The sequence below is a fragment of the Cryptotermes secundus genome, unplaced genomic scaffold, assembly GCF_002891405.2.
Source record: "Cryptotermes secundus unplaced genomic scaffold, Csec_1.0 scaffold250, whole genome shotgun sequence".
Lineage (NCBI taxonomy): Eukaryota > Metazoa > Arthropoda > Insecta > Blattodea > Kalotermitidae > Cryptotermes > Cryptotermes secundus.
In genome coordinates, this window is record NW_019738873.1 from 112,310 (window position 1) to 139,697 (window position 27,388).

At 39.5% G+C, this 27,388-nt stretch overlaps 1 protein-coding gene across 4 annotated transcripts in view; it reads right to left on the reverse strand.

Moving 5' to 3' along the window:
* LOC111871105 overlaps positions 1–27,388 on the reverse strand; it is a 233,237-nt gene that overhangs the window by 4,523 nt on the left and 201,326 nt on the right. For 2 of the 4 annotated variants that reach the window (XM_023863910.2, XM_023863914.2), the window contains 9 exons: positions 26,666–26,707; positions 24,492–24,562; positions 18,430–18,957; positions 15,871–15,966; positions 15,032–15,136; positions 12,672–12,788; positions 10,707–10,881; positions 8,648–8,943; positions 5,376–5,621 (listed from right to left, as the gene is read on the reverse strand). In XM_023863910.2, coding sequence (XP_023719678.1) covers positions 5,376–5,621; positions 8,648–8,943; positions 10,707–10,881; positions 12,672–12,788; positions 15,032–15,136; positions 15,871–15,966; positions 18,430–18,957; positions 24,492–24,562; positions 26,666–26,707 — 1,676 coding nt within the window. Of the gene's footprint in view, positions 1–5,375; positions 5,622–8,647; positions 8,957–10,706; positions 10,882–12,671; positions 12,789–15,031; positions 15,137–15,870; positions 15,967–18,429; positions 18,958–24,491; positions 24,563–26,665; positions 26,708–27,388 lie in introns of those variants that run through there. The other 2 variants (XM_023863911.2, XM_023863913.2) reach the window with 2 other exon arrangements.

Below are 27,388 nucleotides of genomic sequence, written 5' to 3' on the forward strand. Positions count from 1 at the left end.
TTATGACTATTATGGTTTCATTTTCTTTCTGATCCTATTTTCATCTGCTGTAGGATATCCTTGCCTTAACAGCGATTTAACAAACGGAATATCCACCCATCCTCTGAAAGGTCTTCATAAAAATTTCACAATATTTAGATAAGAAATATTCTTAATTTTGTTAACAGCTAATTTATTCTGTCATTAGCTCTGTTGTTCATTAAGCTGAAGCTGCAGCATTAAGCTGCTGAACCCAGTGTTATACTGACTTTGATAGATTGAGGGATACGAGTGAGTGGTACCTCTTTCATTCAGTAATTCTTAAAAATAAAAAAAAAATAATCATGAGTTTATGAGACTGCTGTACTGTTCAAGCCTCCTTTCCCTCATTGAACTATGAAGAGTGAGACAGTGATCTAGAAGTTCCCTTAAGCCAATCAGTGACAGGAAATTTGTGTAAGATTCCTTGTCGTCTTTCAGTAGTCTACTGTTCAGGTTATCAATAAACTTTGAACATAGAAATTCTCTGTAATCAAACACGTTTCTTTCATGAAATGATTGAAAACTGCTTACAAATTTCTGACTGGGTAAATATAGGAACAAATTTTCAATATTTCCCTTTATTTTCTTTCACTGGATCAATAATTCTTATATGTGAATCCTCTAGTTATGCGACCTGCTTTTACTAGTGTTATATCCTAACTTTCAAAACAAGTGACAGAAGGGATAATTCTAATATAATCTTCAGAGGTAGATGCTCCATGAAGCAGCTGAGATTGTTTCTTGAAAACAAATTCTGGGAAGAACTAATGGCCTACTTTCTTTTCACTGCAATTATAGTATCTGACATGAAAAGTAGAAAAAATTAAGTATATATGCATAATGAAGTCAATAAAACACTACAATTTGGGAGACTGTAGAGTTGCTGTTACTATGGGACTGATTTATGAACTACACAGTTGGGATGGCCTCAGATGATATTGCATGCCTACTAAGTTTCAGGAATATTGGTTTGGGCATTATGGCAATATTGTTACAAGTAGGGGTGTGAATATAGATGGGATATGGATTGGTGAATAGATTTACTGACCACTCATACACACCACTCGGAGCTAAAGTAATTACAGCACTATCGCTAATCTTCACACTTTACAAATCACCACAGCATCCGCTGAGCCTTCTCCAGCCTGTACTGTCACCAACAGCCATCCCTTAGCAACGGTTTCTAACAGTAGAGATACTTCAGCTTCTGCTTTCATGTCTTATCTTCACAGCCGCCCATCAGAACTCTTGTCAACTGTTAACTCTTCTCACCCTCCCTTGAAGAGTTCAACTGACTGGTTGCCCCAGTCCTTTTCTTTTATAATTCCTCGGCACAACACCCAGTTTCTCCCGTGGCATGTATAACCGCGGGAACGTGTTTACTGAGCAATAACTCTACTGTTGTAATAGCGTGTTTATCACTCTATTGCACAACAGCAGCCGTCCCGTTGTTTGCTTCGAGGTCCCTGTCCAGCAACAGGTCTAGAAGCCACATTGCTCCCTCCTTAAGGCTATTCTTCCCAAAAAGCCTACAAGTGTACCGGCATTTCTTCCTTTCCGAAAGCTGTGCTTGGCCTCACCTTCTTCCGTGTGGCTGTTTCTCATGATGTTTACTCTCCAACCATTCCCTCCTTATGGCCGCTTGACATAAGTGTCTCTGACATATGATGCAAGTCGGTCCAGGTTTATCACCTGCTTTTCCGATCAGTGGGGTCAAAACTACCTAAAGTGGTCAGTGCTCCTACATCTCTGGCTCCTTAGCTACTAATAGCATCTTTTTCCATTTCAAAGAGGGCTGAAACCTCTACAACGTCCTGAAACTCATTCTTCGAATCCTGACAGAAGATCCAGCGATACTCTTTGTGATCTCCAGTCCTAGGGTCTCCCTCAAGATCCTGCCTGGGGGTAAGCACGTGGTACACCTGTGTGGGCTCGCGCCTTATCAGGGAGCCCACTTGAGAAGAGCAACCTTAAGGGAGAACAGCGGGAGCAGTTGAAGAGTAATCACCTTGAGAACTGAGCCACGGGGAAAAAAGGTGAGACCAATCACAGACGTCCCAAGCACAATGCTTGGAAAAGAAGAAAAGCTGGTATGGCTGTAAGTCATTCGGGACGAATAGCCTTAAGCAGGGAGAAATGTAGCATGTAGACCCATTACTGGGCCTGGCACCAAGATGAACTGATTGGCGGTAAACCGCCAGTTGTAAAGTAACATTGCTTTTGACGATGACTTTGACTTTGATCAAGCTTATGACCATTCAAGTGACTAGGCTGCAGCTGCAGTATAAGATACGTAAGATAGGCATGATCTGCTCTACAAAGCCTGTACTGACAAGAGGACTTGTGCACTGTGCAAAAGCAAGAATTTTTCAGTAACATGCTATATGTGCGAAATGTACACTTGATGAAAGGCCAAACATATCCACAACAGATGGACCAATCTTCTTGTCAGAGGATGTTACACAAAGACTAATACTGCAAGGGTTCAGTTGGGGAAATATTTCTGGTCATGGGTCTCAAGAGGCTTGACTCAAAGACAAATTGATTGGTGGTAAACTGCCTGTTGTAAAGTAACTTCGGCTTTGACTTTGAACGAGTTTGTTGTGGGATATCCCCAGCTGGAAAGGACATAAGCAGTGGATATTCTCAGGATTCGTTACCAAGATATTACTAGTGAAGGCATAAAAACTCTGTGTGCTGCAGTTATAGTGATCTTTATAGAGTGTGTAAATCAGTGTAGCTGCTATAGATACTTGTAGGTTTGTGAATAGCTGTACAATAAATCCAATTATGAAGCCAAACTCCATGGGCTTTACAAAATTGTACCATTAAAAAACTGCACATTCTTGGTTATTGTGCTGAATCAATTTGTGTTGTGTTTTGCATCTCATGCCACTTTTTAATGGCTTGCTAAATATTTGCTGTTAGAATAATAAACGTTATTGAGTCTAGTTGTTTCAGTTTGTGTTGTGGTCTGCAGGTAATACCAAAATAAAATGGAGATGTAAGTATATTACAATGGGTCACTAAACTGTATTGAGTCTAGCTGTCACCTGTTTCTGTTCTTTGCATTTTATGCCAGTTTTAGACAGCTAGCTAAGTATATTCTGCTGGATCACTGAAAACTACTGAACCTCAGATCAAAGTGATGTGTCTGGGATGCAGATGGATGCAGCACCCCAAGCAGCTGCATTCCAGACCCATCACAGCAGACATCAACTAACTTTGTAGATAAAAATTACTGAGTATTCCATGTAGTACTTTGAACCTACGACATATCCCCACACCAAAAACTGTGATGCAACTTGCACATCACCACATATCGAGGATACATTACTTCTGCAAGACACCACACCAACAATTACATATTTGCATATTATGTCACACCAATTATATACAACATTTTTCATCAAATAGCATAATACAACTTGTACACCCCCACACGACCTGTTACATATACACTACTTCAGTGAACTTCAGAAGTGACTAGACTCACAAATAACATAAAATATTAAACTATGAGTGGATATACAATTACTCCGTCCAAAAACTGGACATGTACTGCACTTACAACAATTAGCAATCCCTTCAACATGTTTAATCAAGTCTATTTTAACCCAATTAACAATTTAAAAATCACAATATTTTATATATTTTATTTAATATATTTCATTAGTTAATACAACAATTATTACAACATTTTTCTCTGTAAAAATGGATGCATTTCATTCTGCAATTCAATAAAGATGTGTTTTATTTATTTATTTACAAATCATCTGCTGACAGCCTATATGACTGAAATATGTAGATGGTGAATGAGACAGCAGGTCTGATTAAACCATTGACATTTTTGTTACTCTTAATATATTTCAACAAAATTCATTTCACCATTATGTCAATGGCTCCAGAATTGTGATTTTTAACACAAAAAGATGCAAACAATAAAAATCAAATGTCTACTGAGCCTGGCTGTTATCAGTGCTCTGTTCTATAGCCAATGCCTGTTTGAAATGGAGATCTAAGTGTAATATGCCTGGTCACTGAATTCTACTAAGCTTGGCTATTACCAGTTTGTATTCTTCTCAACATCCAAAGCAGTTTGTGACACAGCTGTCTATTACTGTGCTGGATCACTGAACTCTTACAACATTCTGTGCCACCATGTCACATACATCACTGTCTGTGCCCATTATGCATGGATCCAAAAAACTCACATGTGTATACATTCTTTTTATGTGTGTGAGGCCTGAATTCCATCATGTCTGACAGTGACTCCTACGATTCTTTGCTATGACTAATTGAATATTCTGACATTGTATTTATACAATTTTTCATATACCTGTAATGAACACAGTACTACAATACTTTCTGTTTTCTTCACTATAACTGTCTCCCTTTTAATTTTATTTGTGCAAACAATATGTCTGTGAAGTCAAATTACTTGCACAAAAGATACATTTTTCGTGAAAATAAAATATTAATTGGTTAATTTTCTTGCAATCCCTTACAGCCTCATACAAAGAAACTCATCACATTATTTGCTGTATAGGAGTACCATGATTCTAGTTAAAAATTGTTTCCGTACTTTTTAAATTCCATAAATCTGTATCATTTTTCAAATTTTATTTCCCATTCACATTTTTGAAAACATTTTGATAACCTTTATTATAGTTTACCACACCATTAACAGGTTACAGAAAACTGGAATTAACCCACTGGGTGGTGGTGATCTACTTTTACAGGAACTGCAGGCTTATTATCATGTTCAGAGGGGCAGGTTACTGAATCCTGTCACGATGCAGTCCACCCATTCATGCTCTGTATCTTTAACTTTTAAATCACGTGAAGTGTATCTGACGATATTCTGTGTTTATAACAGAATCTAGTGACTTGTATTTCCAATGTGTTTGTACATTCACATGAACTAGATATATACAACAGTGGTGTCACATACTACAGTGCTTCCAACACATAAACTCATTTTAATCATTACTGTGAATTACAAATAAAATATTGTTGCTTACATTAAATGAACAAACACATACATATATATGATCTATATACATTATTTTGATGCTATTTAAACTTTAGAGGATACCTGCAAATTTTTTCTTTAAATTAATGTAAAATTTATTTCCATTTAAATGACTCTAAAGAATTAATAAGTTATGTAAAATGGGTTCACATATATCAACGAATGGGGTGTGGGGGATGTTGGTAGAAGTGAGGTAAACATTTTTACATTTAATGTTTGCATTCAAACATCCCTGAGCTCATGACACAACCATATGCATTTATATACATAAACTTCATGCTTTCAAATTCTACATACTGAATACATTTATACAACATACCTTCGACTGATCTGAAGGCGCTTGGAAAGTGTGGATTGTTACAACTTGCTGGAACCGATTGAGGCTGACTAGTACGAAGGCGGCTTCAAGGCGACATGATGCACTTTCAGGAATGGTAACATCGTGGATAAAAAAGCGGTCTAAGGAGAGTGGTTGCTTGTACACAACATATCGCATGGAAGACTCGCTTGATGCCGATGAGCCACGACTGCAGGAACTTGCCCAGTTCTCTGACAATGAGGATTTCTGTGAAGAAATTATAATATTGTATCTGTATCTGCCAACCTAACTATTAAGTTAGACTCTTGAGAAAATATGAAGTGGTTCGGGACAGGTTCGGGTAGTGGAATATTGTGATGAATTTCACGTCTCTTTTCTTTATGGTATATGTTCTGTTGCGTGTGTAAAATAGAGCAAATGGGGTCATCAACAGAACAATGATATCTACAGAATGAAGACAAAAGTAGATACTAACGTATCAACATTTCTATATTAGGCACAGGCGTTGCACTACATGTTTCGGCTTTTCATATGTCATCATCAGGTGAGTCACAAGAATATCAATCTATGTAATATCCTGAATTGAATTACTTTAATATGGATCCATATTTTACAGTTTGGTTTTGTTTTTAATAGTAAATGCACCTTCATAAAATGCAATCTAACAAGACACATGAAAACTCTGGTAATGTATGGTACAATAAACATATATTGACATGTTAATATATATTTTTGTCCTCATTCTGTAGAATTTTATATTCTGTAAGAGGGGATTTCTCAAGAAATTATAAAAATATTAACTACGCAAGAAAATATTATGGTATGGAATTATTTAATTTATAATAATCAGAATCTTCTGTAGTAATATGGTCCATACACACACACACAGAAGAGGACTGCATCCATACGGGGTGGCATCACACTACAGTAGAAGACATGTTACAAACAGCATTCCCCGTGGGTCCACTCCAAGGCTACATGACTTGACCAAGTTCAGCTGAGCAAAGTGAAGGAAGGTGAAGAGTTTTCTGGTAAGATAGTGAGTTAGTCAGAGAACTGAGTTTATGTTATGAGCTGTTGCTGTTAGAAGCTGGTAGCTGAGGAACGGACATAGTTCGGGAACCAAGAGTGAGGGAAATGTCCGCCGCTGGAAGCCGTCAACAAGCAAAGACTGGTGCAGATATTGTAGTCTTAGAAGACTTAATTTGTGCTGTAGTGAACTGCTGAATGTGTGAATTAGAGATAGCACTATAGTTACTTGTTGTGTGTATAAGTATCAATAAATCCAGTTACCCATCCAAACACCATCTGTAGTCAGTCACACATGTGACAGCTGGTGTCAGAAGTGGGATGGACTGGAGACCGCTGTAGCAAGTTATATGGCCATACTGCAAAGATGAAATAAATGATGGCAGGCCTGCTGACATTGGAATCAACCAAGAAGGAATGGAAGTCAAATTAAGGGCTAAAATAAATAGTATTTAAGAAAAAATTGTTTTCAATCAAGAAACGTTGGAAACCAACAAAGAAGAAGTGAAAGTCTTTTTGGATGCCTGTCGAGATAAGCCAAAGGCCTACCCAGAGATAACAGAAGCTGGCCTGGAAGAAATGGAAGTAGTAGCAGGGCATCTGGATATTCCTAAAGAAGTTTCAGTGTAAACTATCCGATCAATGGAGGACCAATACAGGCATCTGGCATCTATCCTAGATCCTATCTATCCATAGGGAGCTGCCGACAGCATAAGAAATGGACCCAGGGAGATTGTGGGTCCAGGAAGAAGATGGAGGCCATCTGCAGACAGATAACCCATTGTGACATTCCTGCACCGAGTGAGGGATGCTGTCATCATTGACCGTGCAAGGACGATGCTGTACACAGAACCAATAAAGGATGGACGTTCGAGAAGAGACATCGGAGGCAATTGGGCATTCAACAAGGCTGTCAGACAGACTTTCGGACTGGAGGTCGTGAAGTGAGTAGCAGGGATTTCCATAGGGTTATGAGAAATTAGCGACAGAACATTGTGGAGGGGTTGGTACCCTTCGACACAAAAGTAGAGACTTCCAAAAGTACAACCTTGGGAAAAGAATAAAGATGGTTGTGGTGCACCTGGACCGGACCGCACGTTATCAAAGAGCCACTCAGGATGAGCAACCTTAAGGATGTAGCAGCGGGGGTAGTGGGAAAGTAATCACTATGAGACCCACGCCATGGGAAAGGTAGGCGAGGCCGATCAGAGACATCGCCAGCAAAGTCCTTGGGAAAAGAAGAAATGTTGGTATGCCTGTAGGATATTCGGGACAAATAGCCTTAAGGAGGGAGCAGTGTAGAATGTAGACATGTTGCTAGGCAATGGCATGTACTGAGGTAGTAGGGGAACACGTCACATACACTGTGACCTCACGCAACAATAGAAGAGGTTTTGTAACCGGCATTCTCTGTGGGTCCTCTCCGAGGCAATATGACTGAATCAACTGAGTTCAATTGAGTTATTGAGTGCAGTGCAGTTGAGTACAGTGGAGTGAAGTGAGTTGGCTGGTGAGCAATCAGTCAGTTAAGAGGACTGCTGCAGTTCGTTAGTTGGGACCCACTGCTCTTAGAGGCAGGTAGCTGAGGCATGGGCATAATTCAGGATCCCAGAGTAAGGGAGACATGTGCTGTTGGAAACCATTAGCGGACAACATATGGTGAAGACACAGCAGACTGAAAAGACTTCGTGCATGCTGTATTGAATTGAAGAGTGCGTGAATTAGCGATAGCTCTATTGTTACTTGTAGTTACGATCTGTAAGTGGACAATAAATCCGATTACAAATTCAAACCCCGTCTATAGTCACTTCATACATTTGACAATAGTTGATACTTCATAATTCCCATTCAAATGCCTGTTTCACATAATGGGTAGGTGAATTTATTTCAAATATTTCAAATTTCTCTAATTACAAATGCATAAACTTTCTATATTCTTTCAATTTAAGAAGTCTGTCCAGAACATACAATGATGTTAGAAAGTAAATTACATGTGTAGATGTGATAGATGGCTTTGCACAATATATGACTTGTATAAAAGGAATAAACTATATTATTTCTTATTCATTCACCAAATTTCTTACAGCACTGAACTGAAATAAGCACTGCTCTTAATCTGATGTTTAAGTTACTTTTGCTCATAAACAAACTGTTACAGATAAGATATTTTCTGCCATTTATGTTGTCATATAATCCTAATTTTTAATTAACAACTATGGTTAATATAAACAGAACCACTGTACCTTTTTGGATAGCCCTTTTTTTCTTCGTGTAATTAGGAGCATGTCATCAAACAACACAACAAACATTTCTTGTGGCTTTCCTGTATCCCAGATTTGAAGTGGACCTTCTATGATTATCTGTCTTCTAGGACTCACTATAATTCGATCACATGGCTGCCTTGTGAGAGCTGGCTTTAAAAATTCAGGAACATATATCTTTGGATCTAATTCAAATACAGAGGGCCAAACGATGTTCCTCTGTATTTCTAAAAGACGTTCAAAATTCTTGAGCCATTTCATTTTGTCATCCAGCTCTCCTGTAAAACAAAACTGGGTATCAATAAGTGTTTAGCGCACCATGATATTATGCATAAATTATATAACAAAAGGCCTTTAATATTTTTTCTCCAAAAAGGTTTTCATAACAGCATAGTCTTCCAGGATATATGTTTTTACTTATGATTTGCAAACAGAAAATTATCAATGAAGTACAGCAATATGCAATATATAATCACCTGAAAATGGATAGTTAGGTAGTATGAAATCATAAAATATTTTTATGTGCCTTGAAGTAAAGACGTGCCTAAAAAAAAAAATATTTTTTTAAAAAGAATACCCACAATTTCACAATGTACTCGCTAAAAGCCTTCAGTAACTCATACAGGATGTGAAGTGTTATAGCAAAGCACAAATGCCACTTTATATTTGTGCATCATAATATTTTAAGTCCATTCATTAAGATTGCTGTCAGTATTGAGACTTTACAGTACTGAATGACAGGGTTATTAATGAATGTGGAGCAGTCTACAGAATGAGAATTGGCAGGGGTAACTGAAGTACTCAAAGAAAACCTCCCTTGTTGCCTCTGTGACCGCCACAGTTATTCACATGACCTGACATGGTATCAAAACTTGGCAGCCGCATCGGGAATCTCGCAACTAACTGCCTGCACCTTGTCACAGCCGTTGTGTTATAAATCTGTGGTTGCTATTATGGGAGAGTGATTTGAATCAAGAAAATGTATGTTCCATATCACATGACACCAGTCTTGCATACAATATCACCAACCTCTCAGGTTTTCTGAATCAGTTAGATCTTCCTCCTCTATGACACATTAAATACAGAGTGTCCGGATGAAAGGTATCCAAAATAAACTAATTGTATGTCAGAAAGCATTTATTATAAACATTTATGGGTTACACCATTACAAAGGGAAACTATCAAAGTTTCCTTCTAAGTATATCACTTTCTCAGTAAATTTCAATATGTGCTCCCTTGGTGGCATGACAAATATCCAGACGATATTCGACCTCATTCCACGTTGCTGGAAGCATCTTTGGTGTTACAGTAACCACAGTCTCCATTATGCGGGCTTTCAGGTGTTGAAGGTCATTTATTTTAACCTGGTAGACAATGTTCTTCATATAACCTCACACGAAAAATCCAGTGGGGTTAAATCTGGCAACCTAGGAGGCCAAGCAATTGCTCTACCTCTTCCAATCCATCTCCCAGCCATCTCTCTGTCCAGGTGATTTCTAACATGGTGGCAGAAATGTGGCTGCGCATGTGCATAAACTGGGCATGAAAAAAGCTATCAGAGTTTTCCTTTCTGATAACATAAACCGGATACATGTAGGACAATTATTTTCCGAGATATAAATTTTTCATTTTAGATTCCTTTCATCTGGACACTCTGAATTGCAAAGGACTTTAAATCCCTTATTCTTGCTGTTATGTGATTGAATTTCTCATTTTACTGCATCAGCTTCGGAGCTGTTTAATGTATTAAATTTCTTTTCAGTGCTGATGATTCCTTTTATTGTTTCTGTCAACAAGTTTGTGGTCTTTTCCAACTCTCTTACTGACAACGATAAGAAACTGAAATTTGCATGAATGTAGGCCAAATCAGATTTTAATACCTTCAATTCATTCCAGTCATTAACATTGGCACCGAGAAAAACATGGCACTATGATTAATAAAACTAAAAAAAATATATATATATTTAATATCTGAGATGTTAAAAATTTTACTGCACTGAAAAATATTAGTCACTCATCACTGAACAAATAAGATACTTACTTATTGAATTCTCTTCAACTTCTAGAATTTGCGTTATCTGTTCCCTTTCTGCGCTGTCCTCAGTCCGTGTTTCTACTTCTTTGAGGATAAGTGGCACTTTCATGATGTGCTGTACTGGAGCTACAAGCAAGTCTGTGAGTTGTAGTTTCTTGCAGCGTGGGTCTCTGCTGCACCACTTTAATAGAGGTCACATTTGCGGAATTAAGTACTATAGATTTCTACAGTTTGGTGGTCAATATTTTGTTTCCATACTAGGTCAACTGAAAAAACCCAATGACCTCATCGGGACATGAACCTGTGACCTTCCGGCTTGTAACATAGTGCCTCAACCACACTAAGTGCCAAGGAAAATAGTCATTGCTTTAATAATCAATATTTTATCACAAAATTGCAAAATCATGCTTTTCATTGAGTAGTTAGTGCACTGCCCATTTGAAAAACGCAAATTTCTCAGCATCATCATCCCAGCTAACTGTACCACCCAGCTAGAGCCTTTAGATTTGAAAATTATTCATGCATTCAAATGCTATTACAGAAAGCAGCTGATTTGGAAGACTACAGCCATGATAGATGGGGGACAGCTCTATGATGTTACACAGATGAATCTGGCTGTGTTGTCTGCAATGAATTTCATAGCAGAAGCCTGGAGACTGATAAGAATTGCTACATTCGAGAGCTGCTTTGTGAAGTTTGGTTTCTTGACCGATCATGACTGCACAATGAAACTCAGTGAAGATGAAGAGGGTGACTGGCACAGCTTACATATTCATGGCATGTAGTGTGAGGACTACATGTAGAATCCAGAGTACTGACCAAGTGTTAGACCAACATTTGATGAGATCAGAAGAAGCAGAGGAAGTTTCAGAATATAAAGTAATATTCTTTGATTTAGAGAAAGAATTGGCAGCAGCAAGAAATTACATGTGTCAGTTTGATATAGAAAACAATATTAATATAATGTGCATGAAGTTGAAAATGAATTATACAGACTGAGAGCTCGAGGAGAAAAGACACAAACTACTCTTATTAAATGGGTGAAAATAATGTAACTAGGTATATACCATATTTTACAGTCTATCCAGTGCCTTGAAACTACAACCACTTTCTTCCTCATCCTTTCCATTTACCACTTCATCTTGCTGATGCCACATAAGAACAGCAGTTGATAAAGAATCATTAAATAAAAGCCACACCATAGCTCAAGCGGTTAATCGCCGTTTCCCACTGCAGCAGCACGGGTTCGAGCCCAGGTCTGGTCAAGTGTGATTTGTGGTGGACAAAGTGACACTGGGGCAGGTTTTCTCTGAGTACTTCGGTTTCCCCTGCCACTCTTCATTCCACCAAATTCTCCATCATCATAATCACCTGGAGCAGGTACAATAGGCCAATCAGTGGCCAACATGCCGAGTGGACCCAGCTGGACTCAACCCTCCCAACATGTGAATTTAAAAATCATAAAATGAACCAAGAATAATTTCTCCATCTACATATACATAGTTAAGTGTTCAAACATGTATTTTCTTAAATTATATTACAATGTTATGGTATAAAGAAACACAAAGCTTCTTTACATTTTGTCATCATTTCCCTAATTTTACGCTTTCCTTAATTTTATATTTATTTTAGGCAGTCCCTTAAGAAATGTGAAATGGAGGTTTCACTATAAGATTCCTTTCTATGATTCACATTTACTTCAAAACAGATATATTTCCCAAAATAAAACGTTTCACAAAGCCACTCTATTGCTATAAGCAAATGTTACTTTTCATCGGCGTTCTGTGTTCTCCATTGTTTTTACAATACTTTGTACAGCACTTCAATGGCATTAACACCAAAGCCAGACTTTTGACACAATCCTTACCCACTCTGATCAACCTTCCATACTCATCACTGATTTCTTCGAAATACATCTTACTGTTATCCTCCAATCTCCTTCTGCACATTGAGTGACAATAAGTTACTTACCTTCTCAAATTCACAGAATTCCACATGCCTTCTCAGTGTTTCCAGATAATTCAATGCATTGATGTAATTGAGAGCATAGCAGTGATATGCCTGAGACACAGAGCCAGCTTCGGAACTCTGAAAAAGGACAAATTATAACTCCAATAAATTGTTGAACTGAAACCTTAACCTTATAAGTGTTAAATGTAAACATTTTTGACCATCATAATATCTGTTATACTTGAAAACATGTGACAAATATTAGTATTTCACTGGAGCTATGTTACCAGACAGGTAAAAGGAATGTTTGAGGTTTTCATGGCGGTGACTATGAAGAAAGCAGTCTTCTGGGATGTGGCATCTTGTAGATGTGGTGTTAACTGAGGTTTCGGAGGAACGTATCGCCTCCATCTTCAGGGTAGAAGGAAAAATAAGAAAATATGCAAGCAAAGAGACAGTCTGCTTGCACCGGTTCTCACTGTCTCTTCGCTTGCTGATTTTCTTATTTTTCCTTTTACCCTGAAGATGGAGGCGATACGTTCCCCCGAAACGTCGGTTAACACCACATCTACACGGTACCACATCCCAGAAGACTGCTTTCTTCAGGTAAAAGGAAATTTACCGTATATTTGAAGTTGTTATGGAGATTTTATACAGGCTATTTCATGACTCATCTGCTGTACTTGCAGAGTAAATATATTAATGCAACACTGGTACCATTTGCAGATAAAGTCATTTTAAGATGTAGAAAAACAGATTCCACTAATTGTGAAATTTGAGAGATGGCAACAAGTGATGGTTTCAGTTAACATTTTGCAGAATTCGATTGCAGAATTGCACTGGTGGTTTTACTGTAGTCACTACTGATTTTCACTTTTGATCTTTGCTAAGAGTCAAGTTTGATACTGCATTGTGATACAGTCAGACTCTTATTGTATTGGTGTATGTTTTCACAAAATCAATCAATGGATCACTCAATCTATATATCATACCATCATTCATGATGGTTCTTATACATTTCTTTGAAAGGTTATATAAGCTCTTCAGTCAATTAATTAAGGTTTTGTCTTCAGATTTGCCAAAAGATGCTTGTATATTGCTGAACTTTAGCACATATAAATCGAGGTAGAATTAACAACATTCAAAATTCTCGTGTCTGGTCCGCTGATGTAATGTTCGCAGGGACACTGGAAACAGTTTCCAGTATCGACTCTCAGTTAACTATGGTGTATTTCGAATGGAGGTCAGTTAATTGGAACATTTATATTCGTTTTGGAATAATGTTTGTCTGCACTTCCTGATGAAAGAATTGTTACTTTTAATGACGGCATGTTTCTGGAGACAAGACTTCAGATGTTCCTCGAAGATGATAGGGCCAATCCATATTTTGATGGTCGGTTATGGCTAACTTGCATTAGAATTAAGGGAATCTGCCATGTTAATTCTCCATTGATCACAACTCTACACTTTCAACAAACAAGTGATAGGCTTGAACGTCGATAAAATAATTTAGTCTCAATAAAATGTTATTTTACTCTACATCTTCTGGTCATTTGTGACCATCACTAGGCGTTATATAAATGGTAAAATGCATTAACGTTCATTACTGGACTGCATGTCGCAACAGATCCACTGCTCTTAGCCCTCTCATGTATGAGTTAATTTTACCTAGGATTACAAAGTTTTAATTGTTTAAATGTATTGAAATACTTATCTAAGTTAATGAAACTTATTTTAAAATAATTGTTTTCCTAAAATTTATCTAATTTCACATAGGTGTATCTTTTATTTACAGGTAGGATGGCGTAATGTGAATTGGGCTTATATATATGGAATGTTTTTTTAAATTTTTACTTTATCCTTTGATATAATGTTGAATATGTATGTATATTTATATGTTATATTGTATTATTGACTTGTTCTATATCTGAGGCAGATGCCTCTATGGATTTTTTGGAACTATAAATAAATGACAAATGACAAATATTATGCGCATATGCGTTCTTTGTACTGGTGGCTACGTGCTGCCTGTTTTTTGGTGGTCTGTGTTTCTATGGTGGACAAAAAATAAGTACATGGTCAACGGGTCTGTCCCTCCCTCCCATAATGCAACTATAACTATTTTCCCTGCAACTTCTTGCCATATAGATCCTCATTTCTCCTCCCATGCAACCCAGAGGCCATGTCTACAAGAACAGTCTGTGAACTGTGAACTTATAGGTTAATATCAAATGCTTTGAAGAACATGCCTCAAAGTGAGTGGCATGAGTAGGTCATCAGGTTATACAGACAAAGTGATACTGATGGTCACTCAGAACCATGGAAATCATTAAACCCCCTAGTATTAATGAAACATACTTTAACACCAAGAAACTACATACCTTCTGGAATAATTTGACTAAGACATCTATAGTTGGCAGTTCACCTCCTGCGCCAACATTTTCGAGTAAAAGACTGATAAATTCCTTACAGAATGCATATGTTACCTGAAAATAAGAATACAGTCTATCTGAATCTGAAAATATATAATTAAAAGTCCTTATATCTTATGTTTCTCATCCAAAACCTTAACCTTTTTACTGTTTCAATAAATGTGGCAGTATTAAAAGCCAACAAAAAAGAGATCACAATAAAGCACATGATTATAACAAAAGATAGTCTCTTATGCAAGGGATGTAACAGAAATTACATAATTGACATTTTTATTCTGTTGTAATATGTCAATTCTACAGCTTTCACATTCTGTGAGGTGAATTACATGACTACAGCATACATTACTTCTCGATTATGAATAAACCAATTGCAATACATAATAGAGTTTTAACTGACTTCCCCAGTGTGCTTTTCTTTCAAAATTGTGGCTGTAGAAGTTCCTAGAAAGAATAGAACTGTATTTTTCTTGTACCAGTCAAATTTGGCCCAGAAATTTGTCTATACAGTTGTTCATATAAAATACATCCACCATATAAACGGTTCAGAATTCACTTGTGCCAAATTTATAACAAATGAGTGAATGCATGAGGCTTATTTCCTGAATGAGTCAGTTAAGGTTTCAAATGAACATGATGTCACATGTTCTCATCTCACGAGTTGGATGAGATCTCTGTACTGAATAGATCATATAACAGAGAGCCTCAAAAAGACAAGCTTAATTGAATACTCCTCCTACTTTAGGTACGTATTTTTAATCACACTCTTCAATAACATTATACTGGCTTACACAACAGAGTTCATCCAAATTGCCAAAGAGCAATTCTGGTTCAGCAAACATTGCAAATCCCTCTACTTGAATCTTCTTAAGTGGTTCCATGAATACCTGTAACAAACAGAAAGTGGGAAAAACATCTGATGATCAAATAGGGGATCTAATTCTTGCACACTCAGGAAATTCACTGCAGTGCTGCTGGTGAGTTAACCGTCCACCCAACGAACAAGATGTGCCATCTTTATCCTACCATATTTACCATAATATGAAGATTAATATCCTCTGGGACATGGAATAATGTAGTTTGGTAGATACAATAACATGGATACTTTTTCATGAAAATCGTAACCATCTGAAATGACCACCAGTTCATTAATTACTAGCGTGAACTCTTATGTAACGAAAAACCATACAGCCATTTACCAGGTAACTAACTGACTGATTTGACTGACTTTCTTACCACCTAACCAACTTTTATTTTTTTTAATGCTAGTGGGGTGGGACTAAGACCCTTGTATTGCGGCCACTTCTGGCCGATTCTACCAGCCCCAGATGATAGTTGAGGGTGATTGTGAAGCAATTGGTGGAATGAAGATTGGCAGGGGAAACCGAAGTACTTGGAAGAAACCTGCCCAAGTGCCACTTTGTCCACCACAAATCCCACTTGACTATACCCGGGATCGAACGCCTGTTTCTAGTAGCATATTGAAAAATCTCTTCTCCCTTATATTTGCATTGAAACAGGAAACTGAAAAGTCCAGTTCCTCATAAAATCTCTCTTCTGCATACTTCTTGCATTAGTTTGAGCATATGATATCTGAAATATAACAGTACACATGTGACTTCTCAGTATTACATATGACATCCTATCACTGACAAATTCTAATCTCTGAACAGCTAATATGGTTAAGCTCCTTATATGCTGTGACATATAGACCCACTGCTAGGCATTGACCCAGTAAACACATTCCCGCGGGAGGCAACACACACAAGAACACAAGAACAGGAAAATCTGTTGCTAATTTTTAGATAAGTAAACATGCCTAAAACAATACGAGACAATAAAAACAGTGTTCTCCGTGATGTCTCCCCCAAGGCTACATAACAAGAAGTTCCAAGGGAGCAGTATAGAGTTGTCGAGAATTGGGTCAAATTCTGGTGATGGAAGTCCAAAGTGAGTGAGAAGAAATTGTGTGGAAGGGATTAGGCTGTGCTCATATTTGTGATAATATGAAACAGCATATCCCAAAGTGATGATTATCATTCTACTTCAACAGAAGCATATATGGGTAATTGTCTGATGATTCAGTGTCATTCTTGTCCTGTTTGAATTTCTGCACTTACTCTAAGTCTAACTTATACTTCGCCAGCTTCCTAGCTCTTATTTTAAATAAATCTGTTGTATACATACACCAGGCATTCAATTTTTCTTTGCTTACAAGGTTCCAAAAAATCTACCCAAGCTTCCTGTTCTCTGTGTAACATTTATATCATTCTGTACTTCTGCAATGAGGAGCTGTTAGTCACTCACACAAATTGGAGAATCAACACTTATCAGCTCTCCTGGACAGGTTAATGAATATATTCACAACTACCCTCCATAATGGTAACTTTTTTTCCTCCTTGGCACTACAGCCCCAGTGGGCCTAGGTCTACAGCCATGAACTTCTCCGTTCACTTCGATTTTTCTAGATCTTACACATTCGGTAGGACTCCTTGGGCGTGTGATCAGCTCGTCACAAGGTCTCTACCTGTGCACAAACACAGAAAAATGCACACACACACAAACTAAATATCCATGCCCTGAGTGGCTTTCGAACCCACGATCCCGGTTTCCAAGCAAGCGAAGACAGTATATGCAATAGACCGCTTGGCTACCGTGACCGGCATAATGGTGATTTTCCTTCCTCTATAGCCAGATGGTATGGAAAGTCATGGTGAAATGGGACATGCTAACAAAACTGAAGTGAAGAAGACCCATTTACAAGAATGACTTTGGTCAGGTGTGTTTGAGGCCTATAGAATGGGAAGCATAAAATGAATAAAGACAATTAAAAACAAGATTTATAATTTGTACTCATCATTTAACATTTTTAAATCAGAGAGGTTGAAAATGATGCCATATGTAATGGAAATCTAGAAAAACAGAAATACCTCAAATGTTTAGTCAAAAAAGCAAAAGGAAAATGTTTATATTGATGGGTGTTTTAATATCAGAAACCGAATTCCATAAATCGCATAGCAAGTTGAATAACTGATGGAACTAGCTTGGAATAGGATTCATTGGCAGGCTTTTGTAAACATGATTAGCTTTTGGGTTCCTTAAAAGTACGTAAATTATTATGCTGATTCTTATTTTAAAGCTGGCTTGCTCTTTTTCTAATTCTCTGAATAACTGACGAACTGATCACATAGAGATCTGCTTATTTATGTTATTTGAAAAGAAATAAATTTCTCTTGGAATGTATGCTAAAGATTCATTACCAAACACCTTCTCTTGGACCTAGTCCAAGCTATTTCAGAGCACCGTTCATGTGATTACATAAGAACAGACACAAATAGGAAAGTACTCACATTTTTTAGTACCATCAGGTGATCGTACAAGAAAGCACATTCGCTCTGGAAAAGATCCCATACAGCTTCCCTCCGCTTACTTTCTGCTCTGCTGGTCGTTGAACCTGGTGACACCAGAAGGTCCTTTTCACTGAGGGTTGTCACCAGAGGGCTAGGTTTCGTAGGCAACGTCCTGTCTAACCCTCGCCACATAGCCCTTGCACCAGTAAGTCTCCTCTCAAAGCACCTTTCACTTTGGGCTCTCACCAGAGCACCTCTCAGACGCCGTCGCGGTGTTGTCACGACAGGTGGTGGAGACACCGGTCGAGGGGGTGGTTCTGGGCTGGACACCAAACTGGAATCGCTACTGCTGCTGCTACTACTGCCAGCACCACTATTCTTCTTCTCCACATGGGCGACAAATTCAGTCCAGCACATCCCACGATAACGTGACAGTTGCTCGTCATCGAAGTCAATGCGCTGCATGCAACTGAGGACTTCTTCCAAGCCGCAAAGACTCCCGACTTTCCCGCGGTTCGATCTCTCGAACTGTACAAGTCATTAGGAGAGAGTATTAATGTTAGATATAGAATAATCCTGTCCAAGTTTATTTCGTGATATGACATCAGTAAATTCGTCACAAAACTGTGTGTGTTCCAAAATTTGTTAAAGCAATTCTCCATACATGGCAAAGCAATCCAAAATAAGTCTGAGACCACTGAAAGTAGGTGGCGCGCATGAAGCGGTGCGCGTAAAAATTGCGGTATTGCTCCGGGACTGAATTACTAATCAGACGAAATTCACTGCACAAAGGTCAAGTTGCTCCTGTTCTTAACTAATTAAGCACTACGCCATGAAGATGTATGGGGGAGTAGCTGTGAAGATTCAAGGTCTTTTGACCTAGGCATTAGTTGGAGGTGAGTCGTCAGCTTCTTTACCTCCAAGGAAACAGCCCCCCGGTACCCATTGGCTGAGAGGCTGGGTAGGCCCAAGAACCACCCTGTATGACGTGGAAAAAATTCTTGACCCTTGTGGGACTCAAACTCTGATCCCTCGATCGTCTAGCCCACAGCCAGTAGCTATACCGACTGCGCTATCCCGGTTCCTGAATTTTATTGTACTCTTACGAACGTTATAAAACCCAAAAAGCAGTTCAGCTAGCAGTAGTTATGCAGTCCAGATACCTTGAGATTAGGCAGCCTTCGAATTTAATGGCTGCACGGTGTTATTTTTAACGAAAGCAACTCCGCCATGCTGTTATGGATGTCGGCTTGATTGTTGACGACTTAATTTAAACAGGGATAACGAAATGCAAAAATTCACTTTACAAATCACTACAGCGGCCTCTAAGCCCTTTTCCAGCCTACTGTTCCTTCATCTGCCGTTCCCTGACAACGGCTTCTGACAGTGGAGATTCTTCAGTTTCCCGCCCTAAGGTCCCATCTTCACAGTCTCCTGTGCAGAACTCAACTCTCAACTTATAACTCATTGGGTCAGAGTCAGACTTACTTTATAACTGGCTGTTTACTCCCAATCAGTTCGTCTTAGCGACAAGCCCCTTGAGACTCACGACCAGCTTTACTTTAATTGAACACTTGCGGTCATAGTGCTTATGTAATATCCTCTGTGGCGAGAGGATGGGTCTGTCGTTTGCAATTGCTGCTTCGCCTCGCCATTGCAGTCATTCTCAGGTCCGAGTCCCGCGGGACTCGTCACATTTTACTGTTTCTGATTCGGGACTCTCCCAACCTGGAGGACCAGGTCCCCATATATATGTACATCCCCTAGGAACAGAGTGGCCCAGTTATACCCCCAGAAACTGGGTTCCCTTTTCGTCGCCTCCTACGACTCGCAGGGCTACGGTCTTCCTTATAATCACTCTGCACAGACCGAGAACAAGACACCATTTCCACCAATAACTATATTGTGTTCGTATTCGTTGCCGCGGGAACGTGTTTACCGACCCGTAGGCTAGAAACGGTTTGCATAACACCGTTGTTTATTCTCCTATTACACAGCCAACAACTGTACAAGCTACATATATTTGTATTGCTGTACAGGGGCTCTCTGAATGTCCTCATTGTCTACAGTCAAGTGCACAGAAACGTTTGGCTTACCATTCAACCCCCTCCCACACCCACTGGCCATAGGCTGAGTGGAACAGCAGGGACAGTGGCTGGGGTGACAAAGGAAATTCGAGCATAAAACTTGACTCCTCGGATTGTGGGCTTCCGGGTCGTGATACCGTGTAGTCTTGTAGGCGTTTCGACGTTTCGGAGGAATATTGGGAGACAGCATGAATCGCATGAACCGAGGTTATCAAGCCGACAGATGGGCCCACATACAGTGCAGCTGTCTGAACAAGTTGTCCCTTAGTAATTCAGGATCTCTGCCACTCGGCATAAGCTTAACTATATTCCCTCATTACAACTCTCATTAGCAACGGGCGGGTGTCGCATTCCAGCATGTCTCTTATGCAAGCCACAGGTCATCATCAAAACAAAGAATACTTCGCGTGTAATGAGCAGAGCCGGTCATGGTAGCTGAACGGTCTAAGGAATGTACTGACTTCGCTCGCTCGGAAGCTGGGATCATGGGTTCGAATCGCACACAAGGCATGGATGTTTGGTGTGTATGCGTTTATTCTGTGTTTGTGTTGCCCTGTGTTTTGGTAGAGGCCTTGCGACGAGCTGATCACCCGCCCAAGGAGTCCTACCATAATGGTTCTATGAACATCAGCGGATTAAACAAAACAAAAATAAACTCCGTGATTTTAGTCCGCAAGCGAACTCTATCGACCGAGCGACCGTCGCTTGTCGGTGAAGTTTAGTGCCAACTTTAGCAGATAGAGGGCGTCGCGTGGTCAGCACAACGGATCCCCACGGCCGTTAATTTCGGTTCTCCAGATCGGAGCCGCTGTTTCCTTCAAGTAACTCCTCGGTTACCCTCATGAGGCTGAATGAACCCCGTTCCAGAGCCACTATTTCTCAGAAAAAAAAATCTGGTAGCGCCGGGAATCGAACCCGGACCTCTGGATCTGTAACCAGAAATTCTGGCCACTAGATCGCAGAGGCGGTCCGTTAGCGGATTACTTCGAGAAAAAAATACTTTTATTTTTTTCTGGTAAGGAAATAAACAGGAATAAAACTAAACTGACAAGCGAAATAAATAAAACGGGCTCTTTGGTTTCAAAATATATATTTTAAAACAACTCAGTGAATATAGTAGGGTGGGGAAGTTCACTTCTCTGTGCCTTTATGTACACAAGCAAGGCTCGTACAGTTTTCTATTCGTTTCCTTGAGAGGATCAAAGACAATTTTCAGTGGAGTTTCCCAGCAAATGAAGGACCGAAACATGCCTGGAGGCAAGATAGAAAAATCAAACGTCAACAGAATTCAAGCCATAAAAATACCGTGACCTCAGTTCTTAAGTTTCTTGAGAAGTCTGCATGTCATAATATTTTATTTGATCGTCTTGTTGCACTGATATACCACTCTCATTTTTTTTCTGCCGTTCGTGTTAATAAAAATGTTCGCAATCTCTCTTTCATTTAAAATAAAACGAAAATAATACTAAATTGCTACATCTTTCGGTCCTACTTGGCCACTGAGAGCAACTGTTCATTAAAAAAAAAAAATAAGTCTCACCGTACTAGATCTTAAGTGATTTTAAATTACTGTCGGTGTTTCCGTGGCCTATAATTTTCAAATCGAAAATAATAAAACAAAACTGCTTACAGAACTTGAAGGAGTAACTCAAAGTATTTTATTTAACAATCGTGTACTCGCAGTATTAATGTCTGGGAGAAAATATGACGTCATACTTCTAAGTGACGACTGTTCAAGAGAAAGCAACGTGCATACTTTGGGTTTTTCGAAACAAAGTCCGTTATCGAAACGCAACGTCGTTACAGAACTCAATATGGAAAAGATCCACCTTCAGATAATTGTATCCGATGCTGGTTAAAGCAATTTCAAGAGAGTCCTAGTGTTCTGCAGCTACAGTTATAGTTACACCACAAATGCTGGAGAAACTTAAAGGGAAATTGAATACCGCTTGGACATCTTACGTGTTCCGAAGAAGGTGCATGGTGACGTCATTCAGCAGTCTACAGTATGTTCTTCAAATGATGATACTTTTTAGTTTTTTTTTTATTGCTAGTGGGGTACTGCGGCCACTTCTGGCCTATTGTACCAGCCTCAGATGATGGGTGAGGGTGATTGTGGAGCAATTGGTGGAATGAAGATTGGCAGGGGAAACCGAAGTACTTGGAGAAAACCTGCCCCAGCGCCACTTTTTCCGTAACAAACCTACCTGACCAGACCCTGGATAGAACCCGGGCCGTCGCGGTGGAAAGCCAGCGACTAACCGCTTGAGCTATGGCGCGGCCTATTTTTTTACTTTCTGTTTCGTATTTCACTAGCAGTTCCGTTTTATTGCTTCCGGTTAAAAATTATACGTCATGAAAACACCGACAATAATTTGGATTCACTCTGTATTTCAATTCTATAGTATTAATGTTGTTCCCACTAAAATACATTTTTGAACCCAAAACTCTTTCTTTGTTCCTGCGCTATCTTCCTTTTGCGGCGTCCATGTTTGTGTTCCTTTCTTATATATGTTCCCACCAGTGGACTGCATGCTGTAACCTGTCCATTCTCAAGTAAGTACTGACTCAGATTAAGTTCCAGTCGAGAACAGTGATTTTGACAGCAATCACTTGGACTAGTTAGGTATGTCGCAGAGACCTTTCAAAATATTTTCGAAAGCTGTACCATATATATAGATGTACAGGAAGGCGTTCATAGTGACACAAATACAAGTTTCCACAACAATTTTACCGCCTCAATTTTTGTGCAGTACTCTACGTTATATTTTCGCTTAACAAATCCGGCTTCTCTCGACTACTTTCAAGTGCCGGAAGTTAGGTTCCAAGAGCTCTCGAACCGCCAGAACTACGCAGTTCTATGCTGCGAGCATGTGTATTACAGTTTAACCTTCCCCTTCAATCGCTGTATCTCACGGTATGCCTGAAGCTGGCTCCAGTATAAAAGTTAATTTTAACTCCGGGGCTGAGTTCTCAGTGCACAGAAAAGACTTCTGGTACTTATAAGTAATTTCGTTTCATTTAAAAACGCGCTGTGAATTTTGTTTATATTTCTTTGTATTGTTTCTTAGCTTAGTTTCGTATAGATGTAAGGTCACGTAAAAGTGTCCCTGTGCTTTACTAATTAAGCACTACACCATGAAGGCGTATAGGGGAGTGGATGTATAGATCCACGTTTTCTTAATTTCGACAGTAGTTGGAGGTGAGTGGTCAGCTCCACGCATCGGCCCCCTTATGCCCTGGGAAATAACCCCCGGTACCCACTGGATAGGAGGTTGGGTAGACCCCAGAACCGGTCTGGACGACGTGAAGATGAGAAAATTCTTGACCGCACCGAGACTCGAACTTGACCCCTCGATCGTCCAGCACGTAGTCAGTCACTATAACGACTGCGCTGTCCCGGGTCCTCACGTCCAGAACGTAGCCAGTCGCTATGACTGCGCTGTCACGGCTCCTCACGTCCAGCACGTAGCCAGTCGCTATAACGACTGCGCTGTCCCGGCTCCTCATGTCCAGAACGTAGCCAGTCGCTATAACGACTGAGCTGTCACGGCTCCTCACGTCCTTAACGTAGCCAGTCGCTATAACGACTCCGCTGTCCCGGCTCCTCACGTCCTTAACGTAGCCAGTCGCCATAACGACTGCGCTGTCCCGGCTCCTCACGTCCTTAACGTAGCCAGTCGCTATATCGACTGCGCTGTCCCGGCCCCTCACGTCCTTAACGTAGCCAGTCGCTATAACGACTGGGCTGTCACGGCTCCTCACGTCCTTCACGTAGCCAGTCGCTATAACGACTGCGCTATCCCGGCTCCCAGTCGCAAAACAGGCTTTAATATAAATTAATTAAAACATTCTGTATCATATTTTAAAACTTCATGATTATTTAAAAGACATTTATAAATGAATCACTTCCGCATAATTCCTGATAAAAAAAATAAAACATGAGTTTGAGAACTGTAACAATGCGCTACTTACAAGTCTTAATAACGACCACGTGTTCTTTCCCTTTCTGGAATTGACCCCATCTGGAAAGAGACAGAAACATACTTCAAAGAAATTACAATTTTATGTAACGAGCTTCGGAAATCAAATGCAAATAATTAGTTTTGGAAGTGCAATAATTGCTTTATCAAGAATATACTGTGTAGGATGTGGGATTCTCATAGTGATCTTCTCTCTTCTAGGAGAAGAGCACCCCTATGTCATAGGTTGTGCCGCCGTGTAGTCCGCCTTCACAGACGCTTAAGCGAAAAGTACTGCCTCCATATTCAGGGTTGAAAAGTAAAGCAAGCAAATAACCAGTAAGGAGCAGACGGCTCTGGTTACATTCGTAGGTTACTATTCGACTATGAAGAAGGAGGCAGTACGTTCCTCCGAAACCTCCGTTACCTTCTTCCGAACTCTACTTTCCAGATTATTGTACTTTTAGAATAGTCGCTTAAGGGCACTTCGTGTTATGATATGCTTGTCATGTTTTGTTAGACATTTGAAAGGTCACTGATTTCGCGATGCAAACAGGAAGCAGTATACAAGAGAGCGCGGTTCGCACAATATTTTCTTTACTTTGTTTTTCAGTATGTAGAAAAGTCCTCTAATAGAAATGACTACTAGGAATCTACCTGGGGTAAAGGACGGCCGGCGCGTAAGGCTGACAAACTCACCGCCATCTATGAGCCAATTGTCTCGAAAATGTGGAAGCCTTGACCTCTCACAAACTTAAGGTCTCCACGGACTGTTAGGACCCCCATACACACACAGTTTGGCCTGCCGGTCGACCTGCAGGTAGAACTGACGGACTGACGGATTTCCTACAGTCCAAACGATTGGCCGGCCGGCCGGCCGCACCATACACATCAGTTTTGCCTTTCAGCCTTGAACTGTACAGACCGAACGGGAGGCCAAATTGTGTGTGTATGGGGGGCCTTACAGGGATAGCTTATGTATAAAAATTATTACATTTTCTGTACATCTCCACAATATTTACTGAAACGAGTTTTAGCCATTCCCAGGTCCAAATTATGAAGAGATTAAAATCAATATAAGTACTGCAGTTGCCTGCAGACTTTTAAAGAACATAACGCCGTATGCTTAGAACTAGTAACAATTTCGTTATACTATAAATTAAATACTGAACTTAGAACAATGTTATAATTATGCTGTTAAGTTATTGTACCCATACTAACGCAGTTTCGAGATTTATTCGTAGAAGTGTATGAATGAGCAGACCACATGCAGGTGACATTAAGTCAACACTGAGTCTGCCTTCCAAGGAACTGTGATATTCGGACCAGGTCACATATCAGTGTTGAATTACATTTTAAAGTAAATAAACAAAGATGAAGGGTCAGAACAAAGTAAGTTCGACTGAAACTTACTCAAAGCATAAGAATACTGCATATCGTCTTGTGCTGAGCGTCGAAAAGTAAAATTTATGTAACAGGTAAAGTTATCTCTGTGTTTAACTAATTAAGCACTACGTTATGAAGGCGTATGGGGGAGTGGATATATAGATCCAGGTTTTCTTTACTTCAAAACTAGTTGGAGGCGAGTGGTCAGCTTCACGTCCCGGCTGTTTTATCCTCGAAGAAAGGGCCCCCGATACTCACTGGATATAAGGCTGGGCGGACCCAAAGCCGGTCTGGACGACGTGGAGAAGATAAAATTTTTGACCCTACTGGGACTAGAAACTCCGACCCCTAGGCCGTCCAGCCCCTAGCCAGTCGCTTTCTTCAAATGACGATTATTTCTTGCGGTTGTACAATTACGCAAGAAATTTATCTTGATAATACACATTAGGGTATGAAGTCAGTTAAGTTGAAAACCGAATCTAAGTGAAAATCAGTTTACACAACGACAACTTTCAACCGAATGGGCGATCTGGCGTCGATGGTAGGAACTTTTGGGTATGTAAAGAGTGTTTGGGTATGTGGTGGAAAGGGAACGACCGTGGGATAGTTGAAAATAATATCCTGGCACTATCTGGAAGCACTGAGGAAAAGCAAGAGAGCTTTAGTAGTATTGCTATCAACCGGGCGAAAATTTGAACACGAGGCACTCTGAATGCTAAGTACGATCTGTTAAACACATTCGGTTTCATGTCTCTTTGAAAAGGAGGAAACAAAGGTGCTCAAGGAAATACTGCTATTTACCTGTATCTGATACCGCTAGACTGGTGCTGGAACCATCCAAATCTGAAACGAGAAATGTGTTTAAGTATAGATGGCAATTCTACTTCTTAAGCGAGCGGTACTTAGTGAACGTTTCTCTGACTAATGAACAGTGTTATCCAAGTTGGAACTTAATTTAAATGGTCATATTTTAATTTGAATGAACTCTTAATTTAATTCAAGAATGCATTCCTCATATTTTTGACGAGGGAGGAAAGGGTGTTACGAATTCTTAAGTTCAAATGAAGATTATTTCTTATGATTGTACATCTACACCAAAAAATTATCTTGATAATACACATTACGGTATGAATTCAATTAAGTTCAAAACGCAAACACAACAAAAAACAAAATGGACAAAGAATGGGGGGGGGGTTTTCTAACAATCAGCGTACATATAATTTGTGGCCGATTAATAACTTCCATTTTTGCTTTTAATTGTGCTTAAAATTATACACTTCATTCACGAATGATCTGTTCCTCCTAACTGTGAAATGATTACCGTTGAAATTTAGTAGAGGATTAGCAGTTCTCCGTATTCAAGAATCAAAAACACGTAAAAGGTGCCAAGTTCAGAAAACCAGATTTAAATGTTTATGCAACAAAATAAATTTTCTGCCAGTATTGCTTGTCACACATTATCTCCTGAATTCCTTGAATAATAATTAGAGATAAATGCTTCGAATAGTGAGGCATCTACATAAC